This window comes from Crocuta crocuta, unplaced genomic scaffold (assembly GCF_008692635.1).
Source record: "Crocuta crocuta isolate KB4526 unplaced genomic scaffold, BGI_CrCroc_1.0 scaffold132, whole genome shotgun sequence".
In the NCBI taxonomy this organism is placed as follows: domain Eukaryota; kingdom Metazoa; phylum Chordata; class Mammalia; order Carnivora; family Hyaenidae; genus Crocuta; species Crocuta crocuta.
The window spans coordinates 4958472-4980113 of NW_027528611.1; the positions used below are offsets into that span (position 1 = coordinate 4958472).

The window sequence follows — 21642 nt, forward strand, 5'->3', positions numbered from 1 at the left end:
GGGCACCACCTCACCCCACCTCCCTCACCTCCGACGGGCTTGGAGGGCGCCGAGCAAACTGTGCCCTCTCCACAGCTGGGGCGGGTGGAAAGTCAAGACCCGGAGGGAGAGGGAATCCCCGAAGCCCCTTCCTCGGAGGGAGACCTGCCCTCGGGGCAGGAGGGAATCCCCCCNGGATTGGACCCCTCCTCTATGGGGCGGCGGCCGTTACCGGTTGGCGCGAGCTAGTCAGCGGGCGTGCGTCCCGCCCAGCGCTCCTAGGGCGGGCGCTCAGACCCGGAGAGCTAGTAGCGAGGCCCTGACGCCGCTGAGAGCCAGCCAATGGGCAGCGGGCGGGCCGGCCCTGGCGGTTCGAACAGCAAGGCAGGGAAAGGGCGGGAGGGGAGAGCCAACAGTTTGGGGGAGGGCGCGCCAGGCCCGCTTCTGCCCTCGGGTTCCCACCTTCCCATAGACACCAGAGGAGCCTTCCGGCGTGGGGCTGGGGTGGCCTGCGACGAGCTAGTGGACACATCTAAATGCGGACAACCCGGGAGGGTATGGGAGCCTCAGGCCACCTAGACTCCAGGGGATGGCCTAATAGGGAGAAAAGCTGAAGCCCTTGCCCTGCGAAACACAAAAACTTGGCAGAGTGGACAGATCCACAGTTCCCATTTTTACAGATCTGGGCAATCGCTAATAAACCTTTATCTAAACAAAAAAACACCAACCAAAAAAGTGTTCTTTATTTGATAGACCCAGGTCATACAATGCCCCCTTCCCCCCACCCCCAATAAAGCATCCCTCAGCCGCCCCATCCCCACCGCTAAACACACACAAGATCTGGATCTGTCTTCATTTCCTGTTGGCCTGGGCTGTACCAATTACACACTGGTTCACCTGCGGATAAGGGGTTTAGACAAGAGAAAAACGTTTTCAGAGTAGCCAAAAGCAGTTTTCTCCAAGATCGCCCCCCCCCAACTCCCAGTATTAGGGCTGCCCTCAGAAAATACTGAAACCAAGGCCTCTGAAGGCAGTTAGTTACTAACTAACATAGTTAGTTAGCTATGGTTAGTTCTCTGCCCACTGACCACACCAGGTCTGGAGTAGGTGAAAAGGCCTGAGAAGGATGGAAGCCACACACAGGAGCAGAGAGAGATGGAGTGTTCATTTCCACCGATTTTGTGGCCCAAATATCCCAAACCCTCCTAATAAACTAGATAAAACATGAACAACACTCATTTAGGAACCAAGGCTCCTCAAATAAATGATCCCAAGTCTAGGGCAGAATTTGTACAAAATGAATCTAGAATAAAGACTACTTGGGTCCTGTCTAAAGGGCACAGGGGGCGCCTGGGTGGCTCAGTCGGTTAAGCATCTGACTTCACCTCAGGTCATTATCTCACAGTTTGTGGGTTCGAGCCCCACATCAGGCTCTGTGCTGATGGCTCAGAGCCTGTTTCAGATTCTGTGTCTCCCTCTCTCTCTGCCCCTTCCCCACTCACTCTCTATCTCTCAAAACTGAAAAAATGCTAAAAAAAAAAAAATTAAAAAAAAAAAGGGCAAAGGAGCCAACTTAAAGGACCTCCCACTGCCCAAAAGATGGAGCAATTTGAACATCAGAAAGAATGACTACAAACGATAGACATCAAATACATAAGCATCTGTAAAATGACACCCCCAGATAAACACTTGGTTACCTTTGGAAGTTGCCAAGATACCAACTTCTAATACTGGAAATCAGTAAGTAATCTAACATGTATCCTGCTTTTCCTATATGTACTGAATTTCAGAGTAACCCAGTAATACATGGCAAAGGAAAGTTTTTTATAGAAGAGATGTGACTACTATGTGTAGAGTGAAGAAATTAAATTCCCTAATGAAATATAAGATCTAGGTATGAACACTGATAAAATCACTAGGTCAATAGGGTGTTTTCAAATGGATAGATTAAGTTGATAATACCAAAAGCCAATGACTGATTTTTATTTCATTAAAAGTAGAATTAGATATTTAGGTGCCTCCTGACTCAGCAAAAGTGTAGTGTACCATTTAAGTTTTCTCATCAAGAAATGTGAGATTGATTCAAATGTAATCAAGCCCCTAAATCTACTAGACAACAAAAATTATGGAAGAAGGAAACAACCAGCCAAAATCCAGAATTTGGTATAGTCTACTGGACAAATGACCCTATTTCTTCAACAAACAAATATCATAAAAGGAGAGGAGATTCTTACAGATTAAAGAGACAATTCAACAAAAAGAAATGAGTGGCCCTTGCTTTGATCCCAGTTGGAACAAACCTAATATATAAAAGACATTTCTCAGACAATCAGGTGAAATTTAACAATGTAAACTGAGTGTTAAGAGGATAGTAAAGAGTATTTTATACTGTTGGTTGTTAATGATGTTGACAGAACTTTAACCGAACTTGCAAGACAGCAAAGGAAATCCTGATCAAAGCAGAAGACCAGAGCAAGGTACGAAGGGACCTAACTACTTCCACAGCAGCAACCAGTATCCCTTGGGGGGAAGCCTGAGTACAGCAGAAGGGCATACCTGACAAGAAATCCTGAATAAAGCCAGAACCCTCAGGAAGGGAGTAGTCAGGAAAAAAACTACCCTCCAGAGACCGACAGTATGGAAACTTTCTGACTTAACTCTAGTGGAGGGAACATAAGTCTTCTAGAGAATTCATGGCATGGCCCTCCCTCCACCTAATGTTTTAAGTGTGTTTTGGAGCCTGAATTCACCCTACTTGGAATGGTCTGAAAAATGTCTAAGTCTCTTTGGATCTAGAAATCCCATTTCCAGGAATCTCTCCCTAGTCAGTCGGATATAACTGGGGTGCCGAGGTGGCGCAGTCAGTTAGGTGTCCGACTCTTGATTTCAGCTCAGGTCATGATCTCATGGTTCATAGGTTCGAGCTTGGGGTCGGTTTCTGTGTAACAGCAAGGAGCCTGCTTGGGATTCTTTCCCTCTCTTTCTGCCCCTCCCCTGCTCAGGCTTTGTGTTTCTCTCTCTCAAAAATAAACATTAAAGCAATTATTTTTGAAAAAAAGATGGTCAGATATAACTAAATAAATACAAAATGACATATATACAAGGTTAGTCAACATGGCTTTGCTTGTAATAGAAATAAGATGGAAACAATCCAAGTGTCCAGTAGAGGGAACTGGTGGATAAACTTTAGTGCAACCACACAACAGAGTCCTAGGCAGACATAAAAGTAATGGAATAATCTGTGTGCTGGTGGGGACTAATCTTGGTGCTGTCTTGATAAGCAAAACAAAGCACAGAACAGTATATATACATATACACATATTAAGTATATGAGAGAGAGATCTTTTATATAAAAAGGAAAAGAATGAGCACATGCATATTGCTTACATTTGCAAAAAGAAAACAGTGAAAGGGTAAGTAAAATGATAAATGATAAAAATGATTACCTCTAATAGGGCAGGTTGGGAGAAAAGGGATAGACAGGGGTGGTGGTAAAACTTCATTTGTTGTGGACAGCTTTTCTATAGTTTTGACTTTTTAACTACCTATTTTTAAAAATTAAAAGACCCAAAAGCCAAGAGTTAAAAATGAATCTAGAGAGATAGTGCCCCAGATGCCTGGCAAAGGCAAATCCTTTCCAGATGAATGTGCTCTTGGCCTAAAGGACTGAAGGGTCAGAATGGAGAAGCCTACAACCACCCAAGGGTCCTGAAAGGGCCTGGGCTTGGTGGTAACTGCACCTTGGAGGCAAAGCGTAGGGAGTTGAGGGACTCGGAGACGTTCTCTTCCAGGGGGGAAATGTTCACAAACATGAGCCTGTGGAAAGAAGAGAGGGGGCCAAACCCCAGCATCAGTGGCTGAGTGGAGCCTGGACCAGGTTTCCATTTTCCTGCCCCTGACCCCAGCATCACAGTCTCCACCTATTGCTTCCTCCTTTCTAAATGTTATTTATTTAAATAATCTCCACACCCAACATGAGGATCAAACTTATAACCCCAAGGTCAAGAGTCACACGCTCTTCTGACTGACCCCTTCTATCTATCTGTCCCTTTCACTCACATCTTAGCGCTGCCACCTAGAGAGTTCTGCAGCAGGTAGGTGAGCTTGCTGTTCCGGTAAGGCACATGGGACTCCTAGAGGGTTGAGGGGGATAGCTGATTAGGACAGGACAGGGTTTAGCATGACCAGCCCACCCACATCAGGTCCCACTATCAGGTAGGAATATCAGGTCCCACCTGCCAACATGCTCATGCCCACCTTGTTGCTCAAGGCCATGATGACCAGCCCCAGGGTAGACAAGCTGCTGTTAATGGCCTGGGTTTCCCGAAGGCGTTCCCGCTCCCCAGGGCCAAGGGTTAAGCCAGGGTCTAGCCGCTCACTCCCAGCCAGGTCCACAAGGCTGAGCGGGGCCCCGCACTGCAGGCCTCGCCCAGCGTGTTCCCCAGAGATCTGCAGCTGGAACACACTGTGACTGCGTGATGACCGCTCGTTCTGGGCTGTGCGGGCCACAGCCCGGTTCTGGCGGGCCAGATGGAGCAGGGCCTCCACCTGGGGGTGGGGAACAGCAAGGGGCAAAAGCGGCGGAAAGTCAATACATAGCTAGGTCAGTGGCAACGAACAAGAGCCAGCACCCGCCCTCTTGAAGCTCCTTTCTATCCAGTGAAGAAACAAGATGAATAAAACGTGCAGTGCAGCTGAGATACTAAGGGGGAAAAGAAAAGAGAACAAGGAGGATGTGTAGGTAGGGTGAGAGTTGCAGTTTTAGCCACGACGGCCAGGAACAGCTTCAGTACCTTCAACTCATAAGGCAGTGAGGGAGCAAGCCATTCCGGGAGAGGAACATTCAGGCAAAGGCCCTGTCACCAGACTGTGACTAGCAGGCTGAGGGACAGCCGGGAGGCCAGCAAGGCCAGAGTGAACTGAGCAAGTGGAGTAGTAGGAAATGAGACCTGAGATGCAGTGGGCGGGGGCCAGAGACACGCCCCCCTCCCTGGGCACACGCGTCACTCCACTCCCTAGTTCAGTGAGACAGACAGATCTACCTTACAGCCCACCAGCCGACACTGATGTGGCAACCCACCCGCCCAACCTCCCCTCCCCTCGGCCTTCAACTTTCCCCTGCTCCCTTCTCCAGCCACCTGCATCTTATGCCACCCTATCCACTCCTCCCCGTTTTCCAGTCCCGGCGCCCATCAGTCCTCACCTCTTTCTCACAGGACACAGGGACATATCGGGCGTTGGTGACAGTAAGCTCCTCGCTTCCTGGCCCTGCCCGGCGAATCTCACACTCGCCACCCTGGCCCTTCCGGGTCCCAGTGGCCAGCAGGTCTCGGACCGTCTCATTATAGATCTCTACGTAGCTTGCCACAAAGCTGTAGGTCCAGCCCTGGCCGCCCAGCTCCTGGGCCACAGAGAAGAGATGCCGCAGGGCCCGAGGAATTAGCCCCTCCACCTGCGGGTCTCCCCCAGGCCCACCCTCCATTGTAAAGGTCTTGCCACTGCCTGTCTGGCCATAGGCAAAGATGCATACTGGGTAGCCATCCAGGGCTGACTGGACAAGCATGGCAATCTCCTCAAACACTTCGTCCTGTCCACTAGCCGGCGGGAAGACCCGGTCAAAGGAGAAGTCATGGCGGGTGGGGGGGGCTGGCGCCCCACTCAGGGTCCCACGACGCTCGTCAGACCGGGAGAGGCTGAGGCGGGTTGGAGGATCAGAGGGCCCACCAGGGCCAGAGGGAAAGAGGAGGAAGCCGGGGGGCGGGGTGGGCTCCCCTGGAAGGACAGGGCGGACACGGCAGAACACACGGATGTTGCCTTTGAGTTCCTGTAGCTGGTTGTGTAACCGCCGGCGCTCCATCTCTAGCCCATGGAGACGTTCTCCTTGCTCCACCAGTAAGGCCGCCTGGGTTGTAGCCTCCTGGCGCAGAGATGCCACCTCTGCTCGACTGCCTGACAGAGCTGCTTCTGATGCCTGTAGCCTCCTCTGTCCAGAACGGAATGGGCACAGAGGGTGAGACATGAGGAATAAGGACAAGTCATGACGAGGTGGGGGGTGGAGGTGGGAGGGGGTTCCTGTCCCCAAGGACTTCAGTCTGGTAAAGAAGGAGGGAAGAAAAGAGGAATCATGGTACTAGAATAGGGAGTGCTATGAGAATAGCCAGAAGGGGCATAAGGACAGTGACGTCTAAGCTGACACCCAACAGTATAGGAGCAAACCAAGGAAAATATGGAGAACAGAAAGAACATTCCACAAAGAGGGAAGTATATATGTAAAATGCCCTGAAGAGAAGATTGAGGCATCTGAGAAACTGCAAGTAATTCAATCTAGTTGGTGGTCACCAAGGAGTCAAATGGATGTGAGAAGAGGAAGAGAGAATGCCATGGAGATTTGTTTTTAAATGTTAATTTATTTTGGGGGCACCTGGGTGGCTTAGCAGGTTAAGCGTCCAACTTTGGCTTGGTCTGTCAGTTCGAGCCCCATGTCAGGCTCTGTACTGACAGCTCAGAACCTGGAGCCTGCTTTGGATTTTGTGTCTCCCTCTCTCTCTGCCCGTCCCCCACTTACTCTGTGTGTGTCTCTCAAAAATAAACATAAAAATTTTTCTAATGTTTATTTTTTTTTGAGAGAGAGAGAAGCAGAGAGAGAGGAAGAAAGGATCTGAAGTGGGCTCTGTGCTGACAGCAGAGAGGCTGATCTCACAACTGCAAGATCATGATCTGAGCTGAAGTCAAACACTCAACTGACTGTGCTACCCAGCCACCCTGACTTAAAAAAAAAAAAAAAAGTGTTTAGGTTTATTTATTTATTTTTGAGAGAGACAGACAGCAGTGTGAAGCTTGAATTCACGCAACTGTGAGATCATGACCTGAGCTGAAACCAAAATCGGGCACTTAACTGACTCAGCCACCCAGGTGCCCCCCGATTATTATTTTCTAAGTAGGCTTCACGTCCAGCACAGTCCAACGCAGGGCTTGAAATCACGGCCCAGAGATCAAGACCTGAGCCGAGACCAAGAGTCAGACGCCTAACTGACTGAGTCACCCACGCACTCCTGCCATGGAGATTTTGGATCCGGAAAGAAAGACGGGGAGAGAGATGGAGGACGGGGGGACACAATGATCAGGCGGAAGCTATGAAAGCAAGAAGGATAGGAAGAAGCGGGGCAGAAATAAGACACGGTCAGGGGTAGGCTGGGGTAGAGATTAGAGGACAGACGGACAGATGTGTACTGCCGGAGAGGGGCAGGCAGGAACCCTAAGCCCAAAGAGACTTCAGGGTAACCCAGAAAGGAGGGCTGGCATCTGGGGGGAAGGTGGCCCTTACCTCCTGCTCCTCCAACCGGGTGGCCAGTCCCCTTCGCTCCTCTTGCAACTCCAACTGTTCTTTCCGGAGCTCTTGCACCAAGCTCTCCTGCGTGCCCAGCTGCTCCTCTAGCTCCAGGACACGGGCCCTGAGGTTCCCCAACTCCCGCTGGCCCTGCTCGGCCTGGGCCTGCACTCTGGCCAGCTCCCCTTCCAGCGTCCTGCGTTCGGCCCCCAGCGACTGGGCCTGCTGTTGGGCCTCCCGGAGCCGGTCCTGCAGCTGTTGGTTCTCCTGGTCCAATGTCTGGGTCCTCTCACGGCAGCACTTCAGCTCCGCATTTAGGTCACATAACTGACCCTTTAAGTCCCAGGCCGGACGTTTGGTGGGTTTCCTCCCTCCCAGCATGGGAGCAGCTGCTAACATGGGCACAGAAAGGACAGGGTCAGCGAAGCCTTGGCTTTCTACCTCTCTTCCCTCCTAGGCTTTAAGGTCTCCACACCTCCCGCTACATCTCTTTCCCCTCCAGACAGGGAGGAGACCAGATGGATTTTTTTTGGTACTCATCACCTCCTCTCTTCCCACCAGCCCCTCACCCGGTGGTTATGTTTGTCACCGACCTGCAGGCTTCTGGGCAGGAGCAGCAGGGCCTGGTTTCTGGTTCTTCAACACTAAGAATTGGGGAATTAATGTACGGAATCAGCACCGGTGTCCTTCCGCCTCCATCGCCCTCCCTTTATGCACACCCCACATCTCTTCTCAGCCCATCTCTGAAGCACTACTACCTGTGGCAACAGCTGTGGAACATCGGGGGCCCGTCTTCTTGGGAACTTTCGGAGCTGTCAGGAGATGGGAGAGAGGAGAAAGAACAATCAGTCTCAGGGTGGTGTGAATTCTGGCTGGGCCAGGGGCAGAGGAGCTGCTTTTTCCTGAGGATTAGAAATAAGACAACTTCCCTCTCTTCCCTGACGCGTGGCCAGCCTCTAAAGGTATCCGTCCCAGGACCAGAAATTACACAATACACCAAGAAACAAGTTGGACGAAAATAAGCAAAAAATGAGCCGGGGGCAGAACTAGGTGTTAAGTATGCTACCATTTATGTAAGAACATGTTGCAGACAGGTCCATGATAGAACGCCCTGGAAGGGCATACAGGTGCTCCTGGGGAAGGGAACTGGGTGGCTGGGGGACAGGGGTAGGAGGGAGACTCTTCACTGTATAATGACTTTTGTGCCTTTGGAATTTTGAAACAAGGGAAACATAGTACCTATTCAAAATAAGCTAAAAGAAAGAAAGTTGAAGAGCACTGGCCTTCTATGCCCTTGGTTTCTGTCCACCGCTACAGCCCACCTGTGGTCTGGCCTTGTGTCTGTGGCACCGTGGCGAGGACTGGTGCTCTGGGGCGGGACGTGGCAATTTTGGTCGCTGTGTCCAGGCCTCGTGTCCTTTTCTGGAGAAAGACAAGAATGGGGTTGGTTTACTCTCCCTGATTGGTATAGACACACACACTCTCTGTGCCTCTCTCTCACACACACCCATGGACATGTAAAGCTTTCCAAACCCAGCTTACCTTCTCAGGCTCTAAGGCATCCTCCATCTGCTCAGGCCCCCTCTTAAGCCTGGTTCCAGAGAGAGGCAGCCGAGAAGGAGCCTTGACCGGGGGTCTTTTCAGCTGTACGTTCCCCCTCACTTCCAACAATGGGGACCTCTGCTGGGAAAAGAGAGAACCGTTAGACAACTCCCTGGGGCCCAAATGTCCCAAGAACTCCCCCTTCTTGGGCCCCCTCCCCTAATTCTTAACCACCAACAAGCACCGAGTATCTCTGGTGCACAAACTGGGGCCCACAGATTATGTGCCAGCCAAAAGGCACAGAGAGAAGTGGGAGATAACACAAAAGTGGGAGAAATCTCTAAGGGAAAAGCTGGACAGACGTCACTGAACTTCAGCTAACTTTAAGGGTAGTACTTAAATTAGCAGAGAGAAATGGACACTCTTTTCAGAAGGCAAAACCTCAAACTCACAAATACAGCTGGGAGACCAACAGGCTCTTTCAGCTAGAATGGAGAATCCTAAGTAAGGGAGACAGCAGAAGAAAGACAAGGCTGAAGGCTAGATGGGAGGAGCAGGTAACATTTTAGAAATTGTTTTAAATGCTTCATCTGTATTAATTTCTTAATCCTTACAGCAGCCCACTGAGAAGTGCTATTATTAGCCTCATTTTGCAGATGAGGGAAGGAAGGCACTGAGAGGTGAAATAGCTTGTCTAAGGTCATCAGCGAGTGAAGGGAAGAGCCAGGGTTAGAATCTACACACTCTGGTTCTGGAAGCCATGCCACTAGGGCTTTGATGCCAGCCTAGGGAAGAGTTTAGGCTTTAGCCTTGCGTATGTGCAGAACCAGATACAGTTTCTGATTGGGCATGTGAAAAATACACAAAAGAGCCTAGTTATAAAAAATAATGAGGCTGACTTGCATGGAGAAGACTAAGAAGTAGCATGACCCAGTTTAGAGACCACCAAAGTCAGGTAAGAGGTGGGGACAGTGGGAAAGAAAGAGAGCCTCTCCCAAGCACCTCAATTCAGTGCCTGGGGATTATGTCCCCTCCACCGTTACTCCTGTCTAGGGTGACCAGCCATTCTGGTTTGCCCAGGACTAAAGGGTTTCTGAGGACACAGAACGTTTCCGTGCTAAAAGCAGGTCCTTCCTATGCAAACCCTACTCCCATCCCACCATCAGGAGAACGCGACACACACAGATCAACTTCTGATCTTCACGAGAGTTAACTTTCATTTATTTATTTAATGTTTATTTATTTAAATGTTTTATTTTATTTCTGAGAGAGAGAGACACACACACACACAGCGTGAGCAGGGGAGGGTCAGAGAGAGAGGGACACACAGAATCCGAAGCAGGCTCCAGGCTCTGAGCTAGCCATCAGCACAGAGCCCGATGCGGGGCTTGAACCCACGAACCGTGAGATCATGACCTGAGCCGAAGCTGGACACTTAACCAACTGAGCCACCAAGGAACCCCATAATGTTTATTTGGGAGAGCAAGTGAGACTGAGCATGAGTGGGGGAGGAGCAGAGAGAGAGGGAGACGCAGAATCTGAAGCAGGCTCCAGGCTCTGACCTGTCAGCACAGAGCCCGATGCGGGTGAGATCGTGACCTGAGCCGAAGTTGGACACTTAACCACCTAAGCCACCCAGGACACTTAACCACCTAAGCCATCTCCAGGTGCCCCAGGAGGGTTAACTTTTAATTCCAAGGCGTCTCTCTCCCCTCCAGCTTACTTTATTCACTCAATATGTACTCAGTGCCTGCTACGTGCCAGGAAATGATCTGGGTTTGGGAGTGACAGATGTGGTCCCTACCCTTAAAATGCTCATAGAAAATGGTGAAGAGAAGCACTGAAAGAGATAATTAAAACTTTATTGAGTGTTATCATAAAAGTGCCCAGGGGGAGGGGTTGGGCATGTAGTTCAGATGGGGAGAGTGTCAGAGAACACTTCTAAAAAGTCTTTTTAGGCAAAACCTTGAGGATGAGAAAGAGTTGGCCTGATGGCTTGGGCCAAGGAAGAGCATCCCAGGCAGAAAGCAAGGAGGGGGAATCCATGCAAGGAATGTCAAGTTATTCTGTTCAGCTGACACACGGAGTGGCACAGAAAGTAGGGAGGTGAGGGCAAGGATTGTGGCAGTCGGCAAGCCATGATAAGGGAGGCAAGTGTTTACTGAACGCAAGAGGGACCTTGATGGTTTTAATCAGGAGAATAATATGACTAGATTTCCACCAGAAAAGCAAGTGAAGCAATGTGAAGAATGAATAGAAGTCGAAGATGAGGGCTATGATGGGCAGAGAGAACTCATCACTCCTTTTGTCCTTCATTCAACAAGGATTTGTGACACTAAGATTTGTTACAAGATTGCTCTGTAACCAGACATTGTTTTAAAGCTGGGGTAAGAGGGGCGCCTGGGTGGCTTAGTCAGTTAAGCGTCCGACTTTCGCTTAGGTCATGATCTCGCGGTTCGTAGGTTCGAGCCCCGCGTTGGGCTCTGTGCTGACAGCCAGCTCAGAGCCTGGAGCCTATTTCAGAGTCTGTGTCTCCCTCTCTCTCTGACCCTCCCCTGCTCACGCTGTCTCTCTCTCTCCTAGAAATAAATAAAAATATTTAAAATAAAATAAAATAAAATAAAATAAAGCTGGGGTAAGAGTAATGAACAAGATTCCTGCCCTCCCAGAGCTTATTTTCTAGGGGAGCCTTTCCAAACTGGAGTACCACAAGATAATTAAGCTCTACAAAAAAATGATCCACTTTCTCATATCTCCCAAGGAAATACACACCTCTTACTGTTCCAGATGCATTAGAGAGAATTCAATAGATATAAAGGATGCATTGGGGCAGTAGAACTAAATTTTCACAGAGCTCAGTCGAGAGGGGCTGTTTTAGGAGATTAAGGGCTAAAGAGAAATGCATCTGAGAGAGGCCACCCTCTCTTGGGTTCCCCATCTCTCATGGAAGGTTCTCCTCCTCTCTGAACTTGCATGGTGGTCTTTCTATTCTCAATGGTAATGAAAAGGAGGGGCTAGATTACTGGAAACCAAATACTGATCCAACTAGGAGCTGGCTTGGCAGTGAGGGAGATGGAGGAATCCAGGCAGACACCAAGGTGCCTGCCATGGTTCCAACAACCAAGAGAACTGCAGGGAGGGCTGGTTTTCTTTTCTTTTGTCTTTTAATTAGGCTTTTCATTTAAAAATCATTGCAGATTCAGGGGTGCCTGGGTGGCTCAGTTGGTTGAGCATCCAACTCTTGATTTCAGCTCAGGTCATGATCTCGGGGTTCATGAGACTGAGCCTCACATAGGGCTCTGTGCTGACAGCATGAAGCCTGCTTGGAATTCTCTCTCTCCCTCTCTCTCTGCCCTCCCCCACTTGCACTCTGTCTCTCTCTCAAAATAAATAAACATTAAAAAAAATCACTGCTGACTCACATAAAGTTGTAAGAAACATCATGGAGAGATCCAAATACAATATGATATATTCAAGGATGTTCATAGAGTCAGCCAGGTGCCCTTCAGTACATTTTCAAAGGAATGAAATTTGATGTCCACCAGCAGGGGAATACTTAAAACTGATAGATCCAAACCATTGGCTTCTATACAAATAAAAAGCACGCACGCGCGCACACACACACCCGCCCACCAAAGGACGTGGCATTAATGTTTTTTAATTCATTTATTAATCACTTAAAAAAATTTTTTAAATGTTTGATTTATTTTTGAGAGAGAGATAGAGACAACATGAGCAGGGGAGGAACAGAAAGAGAGGGAGACACAGAATCTGAAGACAGGCTCCAGGCCCTGAGCTAGCTGTCAGCACAGAGCCCGACATAGGGCTCAAACCCACAAACCATGAGATCATGACCTGAGCCAAAGTCGGACGCTTAACCGACTGGGCCACCCAGGCACCCCTCATTTAGATTAATCAAATGTAGTATTTTTTAAATCTTTTTTAAGGTGTTTGGTTTTTTTTGGGGGGGGGGAGACGGAGCATGGGAGCATGGGAGAGGGAGTGAGAGAATCCCAAGCAGGCTCTGTACTGTCAGTGTAGAGCCTGACACAGGGCTCAGTCCCACCAATCGTGAGATCATGACCTGGGGTGAAATCAAGAGTCAGACGTCCAACCAACTGAGCCACCCGGGTGCCCCCAAATGTAGTATTAAAACCAAAGTTTTCTTTAAGAATTCCATGGCTACCCAGTGAATTTTGTTATAACCAATGCCCTTTGTTCTCTCTACACTTCCATAATGGATCTACTAAAGACCTAACTCCCCAGAATTTGTGTGGGCTCCAAAAATGTATTCAAAGATTTATTTCTTTATTTATTAAGAAAAACTCCAAAGAGTACAGCATTTATTTTTCTCTTATCTATAATAATAAAGCCAGACACAATGACTTCCAACTTTCCACAACGAGAACCAGAAGAGAAATGTTTCCCCTCCAGGTGCACATCAGATCCACTCCTTTTATCTACTAAGAAAGAGTCCTATACTTGTTGGGATGAGCACTGGGTGTTGTTTGTAAGCCAATCTGACAATCAACCATATTCATGAAAGAAAGAAAGAAAAGAAAGAAAAGAAAGAAAAGAAAGAAAGAAAGAAAGAAAGGAAGGAAAGAAAGAAAGAAAGAACCTACCAATCCTTCCTTTTCTCCTCTGCATCATCAACTTTTCACTCTACTGGATCATTCCTACCTGCTACAACACATGCTATTATTTCTTCCAGCCTAAAAGGGTTTGTTGACTGCTTTCCCTGCTAGTTTTTTCTTTGTTGCCCTTTGCAGCAAAACTCCAAAGTGCTTTCTACATAGTATTCACTATGTCCAGATTCTCTCCTAAACCCATCCAATCAGACCTTCACTCTCCCTATTTCCCCAGAACTACTCTCCTCAAGGTCACAAATAACCTTGTGTTGCTAAGTCAACTCTGCTTCTTCGCTTTTCTTAACCCATCAGCAGCATTCGATATAACTGCTCACTCCCTCTTCCTTAATATACTTCCTTTATTTAGCTTCCAGGAGACCATCCTCTCTTGGGTTCCCCATCTCTCATGGAAGGGTCTCCTCATCTCTCCAAACTTTATTGGTGGTCCTTCTATTTTCTATCCGCATTCCAGTCCACTCCCATGGCTTTAAATACCATCCATACATTGACAACTCCTCGATTTATATCTCTAGCCCAGACCTTGCTCCTGAACTTCTATGCAACTGCCTCCTCAATGTGTCCACTTGAAGTCTAATAAATATGCCAAACTTACATCCAGACTGACCTCCTAATCTCCAAATCCCCTTCAAACTTGCTCCTCTTACAGCTTTCTCCATCTTAGTCAATATAATTATATCTTCCAGTTGTTCAAGCCAAAAAACCCCAAGTCCTCCCATTTTCTTACATTCCATATCTAATGTCAGCGAAGGATGACAGNCTGGGGTGAAATCAAGAGTCAGACGTCCAACCAACTGAGCCACCCGGGTGCCCCCAAATGTAGTATTAAAACCAAAGTTTTCTTTAAGAATTCCATGGCTACCCAGTGAATTTTGTTATAACCAATGCCCTTTGTTCTCTCTACACTTCCATAATGGATCTACTAAAGACCTAACTCCCCAGAATTTGTGTGGGCTCCAAAAATGTATTCAAAGATTTATTTCTTTATTAAGAAAAACTCCAAAGAGTACAGCATTTATTTTTCTCTTATCTATAATAATAAAGCCAGACACAATGACTTCCAACTTTCCACAACGAGAACCAGAAGAGAAATGTTTCCCCTCCAGGTGCACATCAGATCCACTCCTTTTATCTACTAAGAAAGAGTCCTTCAAACTTGCTCCTCTTACAGCTTTCTCCATCTTAGTCAATATAATTATATCTTCCAGTTGTTCAAGCCAAAAAACCCCAAGTCCTCCCATTTTCTTACATTCCATATCTAATGTCAGCGAAGGATGACAGAATCTAACTGCGTGTTACTACTTCCACTGCTACTACCATGATCCATGTCACCATCATCTCAGGTTATCATTCTTCACTGATTATCAACTGGGGGTGATTTTACTCCTGACGGGCCATTTGGCATTGTCTAGAGACAATTTGTCATTGATTAGGTGAGAGTTGCTACCAACATCTAGTGGGTAGAGGCCAAGAACCCTGCTAACATCAGACAATGTACAGGACAGGCCCCCACAGTAAAAATGTCAATAGAACAGAAGTTGAGAAAAGCTGCTGTATTCCTAAGAGTTTTCCTTGTTTCTATCCTTACCCCCTACATCTGCTCTCAATGTGGTGGCGAGTGATCCTCTTAAAATGTAACACAGATCTTATCGCTGCTCAAAATCATCCAGTGATAGTGGGTCTGAGGGTTGTGGGTTATCGTTATGCTGATTAACAAAATCATCCAGTGATTCCCCATCTCTCTCAAAGTAAAAGTCAAAGCCCTCACAATGGTTCCTACAAGAAGCAACGGGGTCAACAATCCCACTCTCCATTATCTGACTTCCCTTCCCACAACTTGCCCCCTTGCTCACTCCATTTTAGCTCTGTTATACCATTCTTTAGGACTTTGCTGTAGTAGATTCCTTTGGCCTGTAATGCGCTTCCTTCAATATCCACTAGCCTTTGTCCCTTGCCTCCTTCAAAGCCTTTATTCAAGGTTCATCTTCTTCATCAAGATTTTAATAAAAAAAATTTTTTTAATGTTTTATTTATTTCTGAGAGAGAGCCAGCATGAGCAGGAGAGGATTAGAGAGAAGGGGAGACAGAATCTGAAACAGACTCCAGGCTCTGAGCTAGCTGTCAGCACAGAGCCTGCCGGGTCTCAAACCGACGAACCCGTGAGATCATGACCTGAGCTGAAGTCAGACACTTAACCGACTGAGCCACCCAGGCACCCCAAGGTTCACCTTCTTAATAATGGTGCTTACTAAGACCACTCAAGATCAAGACCCACATGGGGCTTGATCCCACAAACCATGAGATCATGACCGGAGCCGAAATCAAGAGTCTAGATGCTTAACTGAGCCACCCAGGTGCCCCAGCACAGCACTTTCTAATAGAGTTATATAACTTATGATATTTCCTGTCTCCCCATAAAATAACAGCTTCCCATAAAACAGCATCTATAGAGATGACTGGGATTTGTCTTCTTTATTGCTGCATCCCAAGTATCTACAACTCAGCATGGTACATAGTAGTTGCTCAGTAAATATTTTATGCATACATATGAGAAGGCTTCTACTATTTTTCATGGTCACATCATATTGCTCTGCTCTTTAGCTGTCGGGATACAGAGAGTATCTCTTCAGGTTGAAACTTGAGTTTGGGTAAATCTGAATACGAAAAACTAGTAAACAGAGGATCCAGGGAGGAGCCTTTTTCAGGCACCAAAAGTCAGTACTCTTTCGCTGTCACACATCTCTCTCCAGAGGGGAGGCTGCAGATGGTTGTGGGGTGTAGTGGCACTGATAAGAGAAGAAACTAAGTCAACCAGGCAGACGGGGCAGAGGGAGATCTCTGTAAAACTTGGGGAAGGAGAGAATGAGACGTCCTTCAGTTCAGCTTATCCCACTCCCTACATCCCCTTTCTACACTCCAGAGCGGCAGCAACCAGGAGAGAGGACAGGAAAGAACACCAGCAGGGATTTGGCCTCAGGCACCGTTTCCCCAGAGGTAGACGGAAATCTCAGAACTCTCCCTTCTCAATCACACACTGCAATCGTCGGTACGAATGAAGAAGACAGACAATCCTGAGAATTCGAAATGGGAAATCCTGGAGACATGAAAGGGAGGGTGTTTTGGGACTCCGTGAAATTGGGCGAGGGCAGGCAGACGTGCACTCAGACATTCTGGGGCTGCTCCCTGCCTCTCCCTCCCTCACCCCCTTCCACTGCGCGGGGACGCACGGGCCTTCGCCCTCCAAGCAGGTAGGACGAAGGCCGGGCCGGGAGCCAGGGGCTCGTCAGCATCGAGGGCAGGAGATCCAAGGCGGCTCCTACTCACCTGCGGCTCCATGGCCAGCTCCGTGCCACACGCGCCAGGAGAGCACAATGGAAGAGGACAGGGCGCCGGGACTCCCGGGACCCGCGTTCTCTCGCCAGCTCGCGACAGAAGGCACGCGCGCTCCGAACTCAGGGGATTAGTAGCCCAGCGCCACACCCGCCACGTTTGAATTCCAACCGCCGCTACCCTTCTCACCTCCCTCCGCACTCAGGGGCCAATCGTCGCCGTCGCCACAGCCGAGGGCCAATCGCAGCGCCCTCCGCCTCCCGAGGCCACACCCCGCGAAGTCGGCTCCTTGTTCTTGCTTTCGTCGGCGCCCCGGAGGCCGCCTGGTTAGTCACACTTCCGGCTTCCTTCCACCTCTCTTACCCACCCCTCCTCTAGCAGTAGTCCCGCTGGACTTCCGCTCGGCTCGGCGCCGCCGGGCTTTACGCCAGATAACGCCTGGAACGCGCCGTTCGAACGTAACTGGTGTAGGGGCGAAACGCCGGAGAAGAGGAATCACGCGTGCGCAAACGACGGCCCGTTTAGGGCGAGGGACGCGACGAGCTCCCCCTAGCGACTGCAGCAGGGAGCGCACTAGTTAGCCCCTACTGGAGGATTGTGACTGCGGTTGGTTGCGGGGCGTTTTGAGTGGGAGCTGGAGCCCTCCGGCGAATGCGAGGGTGGCCGCGTTTGCCCCTTCCCCAGTCATTTTGGCATTCTTCACCAAACTTTGGGACCGTGGGTACAGCTTGGCGCTCCATGGGAGCCCGACGGTGGGGATTCGAGGTTAAGGGTAGTCTTCTCTGCAGTCCCCCTCTTCACCCTACCTCCTCGGTACCTGGGCGCCGATACTGGAGCTGGCTTAGGTCCTTCGGAGCTTCGAACCCACAGAGGGCATACTGCTTACATTTATGGAGTATATTATGCTTTCAGGCTGTCTGCACGTGCATTATCTCTTTTAATAATCGCCAAGTTTGTTGGGATGAGCACTGGGTGTTATATGGAAACCAACTTGACAATAAACTATATTAAAAAACAATAAAATAATAATCGCCAAGTTCATTTCATTGAGGTCTTACTACGTGTCAACCGTTTATGCATTTATTATCTGCAAACTGGACGAAGGAGACAAGGTTTAAGGTTTAAAAAGGGTGAGGAACTACCTCTATCTAGACGCTACCTCTAACAATCTTAGTGTCAAGAACAACCAGTCCTTACATGTGAGTAATTTGCAGAGTGATTCTATTGCATTTATTCATCTGAGTTCCCAGTCAACCTGGAGATAGGCAGCACAGGAAATTTATTGGTGAGACTGAAAGGCACTGTCTTGGTGCATTTTTGGGGATTGAGGGGACTGGAACACAAGCCACCTATCTCCTAATTCAGTGCTTTAACTTGAATTCAAACCTGCTTGTGGAGGGAGCAGACAGTGGGGAGACAGTGTCTGAAATCCCTGTTGTCATCCCTCAACGTTTAATAGCTTAGGCAACCTACAAAAAGCAGGAGCTTGAAAAGAAAGGAGGAGTGGGGCACCTGGGTGGCTTAGTCGGTTAAGCATCCGACTTTCGCTCAGGTCATGATCTCGCGGTTCGTGGGTTCGAGCCCCGCGTCCGGCTCTGTGCTGACTGCTAGCTCAGAGCCTGGAGCCTGTTTCGGTCTGTGACTCCCTCTCTCTCTGACCCTCCCCTGCTCATGCTGTCTCTCTCTCTCTCTCTCTCTCTCTCCTAGAAATAAAACATTAAAAAAAAAAGAAAAAAGAAAGGAGTGATGGAGGAAACAAGAAGACCAACACTTTTTACTTTTTTAATGTTTATTTTTGAGAGAGAGTGCACAAGTGGTGGACAGCCGGAGAGAGAAGGGGACAGAAAATCATGACCTGAGCCGAAGTCAGCCGCTCAACTGACTGAGCCACCCAGGCGCCCCAAGGAGACCAACACTTAATGCACACGTAAAGAGGGAGAATTGAGAAGAAACATACAGCAAAAGGCATTTCTCAAAGTTAAAGTTAAACTAATGCTAGACTAGGAGAAATACAGACCCATTAGTACATTAAAGGGGAAGCAGTTTATTCATGTCAATTGATGCATAAAAACTACTCAAAATATTCAACATCTGTTAACAGAAAAGAACACCCCGTAACCTGATGAAGGACATCTTCAAACACCCTACACACACATCATGGTAGTGATGCAATGTTGAAAGCATTTCTCCTAAGATGAGAAACAAGCCAAGGATGCTTCCTCTCATTAACCCTAGTTACTACATAATGGAAGTTTAGCCAGTCCAGTAAACAATAACAACAAATACATAAGGATTGGAAAGAAACAAGAATGTCAGTATTTACAGATAAAATTATTGTGTGTTTAGCAACCCCAAAAGAAAATTGAAATAGAACTGATAAGTGAGTTTAGCAAAGTTGCCACAGAAATCAATATACAAAATCTGCTACATTTCTATCATCAGCAACCATCAGAAAATATAACTTTTAAAGCCTTTTTTTTAATGTTTATTTTTGAGAGAGAGAGACAGAGTGCTAGTGGGGGAGGGGCAGAGAGAGAGGGAGACACAGAATCTGAAACAGGCTCCAGGCTCTGAGCTGTCAGCACAGAGGACGATGCAGGGCTGGAACTCACAAACTGGGAGATCGTGACCTGAGCCGAAGTCAGACACTTAACTGACTGAACCACCCAATGCACGCCGAGAAAATATAACTTTTAAAAGTATGCCATTTGGGGGCACCAGGGTGGCTCTGTTGGTTAAGCATCAGACTCTTGATTTCAGCTCAAGTCATGATCTCACTGTTCCTGAGATCGAGCCCCACGTCAAATACCCACTTAGGATTCTCTGCCTCCCTCACTCTCTGTACCCCCCCTCAAAATAAATAAATAAACTTTTAAAAAATTACGTTCAAAACATTTTACTCATGCCTATTTCTCTAGTGACTTTCAGAAATAATTTAGCTAATGCACAGAAAAATATTTTTTTATAATTTTTTTTTCTGAGAGAGAGAGAGAGACAGCGTGAGCAGGGGTGGATCAGAGAGAGAGGGAGATAGAATCNGTGAATTTTATTTCTCAAAGCTATTAAGAAAAGCTTTAACAGGTCATTCGGTTTTCAAGCACAATTCATTCAACATTTCTGAAGTGCCCGCTCATGTCACATACACTGTGCGAGGCTTTGATGAAAGAGACAAACATAATCTCTTTCCTATCAGAGCTACCAGTTGGGGAGTAAGGGGAGACAGACAACAAAATATTAGCATATGGTAGAAGGAAGACCAGTGCTGTTATTATTTTTTTTTTCTAGGAGAGAGAGAGAGAGAGACAGTGTGAGCAGGGGAAGGTCAGAGAGAGAGGGAGATACAGACTCTGAAATAGGCTCCAGGCTCTGAGCTGGCTGTCAGCACAGAGCCTGATGCGGGGCTCGAACCCACAAACCGTGAGATCATGACCTAAGCGAAAGTCGGACACTTAACCGACTAAGCCACCCAGGCGCCCCAAGACCAGTGCTGTTAGATCACCTTTCTCAGAAGTGAGGAGTTGGGGAAAGATTTCCAGAGGAAGCTCTCATCTCAGCTGTGAGCAGCAAGATAAGTAACCATGCAGAAAAAGTAGCTTCCATCTTGACAGGAGTGAGATGTGGTTACAGGCCAGGAACTGAGGTCCCAAAGGATGGGTCTAGTTTTGTGGATCTGAGAGGACCCAGCCAGAGGTGGCTGATTTCCTCTAAAATTGTTCTTCCTTTATCCCAGGGTTTTATTTTGTAACACAACCAAGGCATAGCTGGATACCAGTCCTGTAAGGTGGAGACCCACTCATTTCCACAGAGTAAGTCATGGCAAGGAGTAGTCTTGAGGTTTATTCTGGAGAGAAAAGCCTCCAGTTTTTCCCAGAGTGTTCTGGCACTGCGGTGACTCCCGGGTCCTTGTCTACAGGCTCTAGGGGAAACAGTGCAGCGAAGCTCTCCGGAGGCCCTCACACGCTCACCTTCTGAGAACACAGTAAAGGAGGAACCCTATTCCAGGCCACTTACCCCAAATCCACAAGTGACAATTATGGGTGTTTCTTCAGGCACCAAGAATTGAGTAGCCCATGGGCGAAGAACTACCATTAGGCCTAAGGTGCACTATCAGCTTTTTCTCCCCCAGGGACAGAAGTATTTGGAGCGGGAGAAAATCCTCCAATATTGTCGAATCTGTGTAGGAAGTGAAACCCAAGATGGCGGGAAGACCAGGCAATTCAAAGTGTGCCAGGGCACAGGGAGTACTTTCACATTTTGTACCACGTGAATGCATTACACAATAAGATAAAAAGAATGAAAAGAAAATGAGAAAGACGAAATCTCTTTCCCTGTCAGATTGGTACTCCCATACATTATTGCTACTTCTTTCCTAGAAGTTTAGGAAACTTGAAAGTACCACCACTTCTTTTTGTTTTTCTTAATGTTTATTTATTTTTGAGACACACACACACACACACACACACACACACACACACACACACAGAATCTGAAGCAGGCTCCAGGCTCCGAGCTATCAGCACAGAGCCCAATGTGGGGCTCGAACTCACAAACCATGAGATCATGACCTGAGCTGAAGTCGGACGCTTAACCAACTGTCCCGAAAGTACCGACACCTCTTAAAGTAATATTCCAATTTAAGAATTTAGTTTAAGGAAGTAATCAAAAATGCACACAAAAATTTACAAAAGTAAAGTGCTGCCAACAAACAAAGTTTCCACGAGTGGGTAATTGTTCAATAGAAGATGACAAAACTATGGTGCAAATTTAATTTACAAATATTTAAAACATGTACGTATATGTGTGTATATATATATA

General features: G+C 47.7%; 1 protein-coding gene across 3 annotated transcripts; it reads right to left on the reverse strand.

Moving 5' to 3' along the window:
• Positions 1-775: 775 nt before the first annotated feature.
• Positions 776-17275, reverse strand: KIFC1 (kinesin family member C1). Of its 3 annotated transcripts, none has more exons than XM_077754769.1 (11): positions 17017-17275; positions 8849-8986; positions 8629-8728; positions 8065-8118; positions 7900-7950; positions 7304-7698; positions 5183-5962; positions 4237-4527; positions 4039-4112; positions 3720-3795; positions 776-876 (listed from the first exon to the last, which is right to left on the reverse strand). In XM_077754769.1, the coding sequence occupies exons 2-11, from the start codon at positions 8873-8875 to the stop codon at positions 832-834; spliced, it is 1893 nt and encodes a 630-aa protein (XP_077610895.1). In that variant the 5' UTR covers positions 8876-8986; positions 17017-17275; the 3' UTR covers positions 776-831. The 3 variants fall into 3 exon arrangements, with proteins under 3 accessions (XP_077610895.1, XP_077610896.1, XP_077610894.1); XM_077754770.1 differs by lacking the exon at positions 17017-17275 and adding an exon at positions 16822-16996; XM_077754768.1 differs by lacking the exon at positions 17017-17275 and adding an exon at positions 16822-16923 and having other exon boundaries at positions 7304-7695.
• Between the last annotated feature and the right edge of the window lie 4367 nt (positions 17276-21642).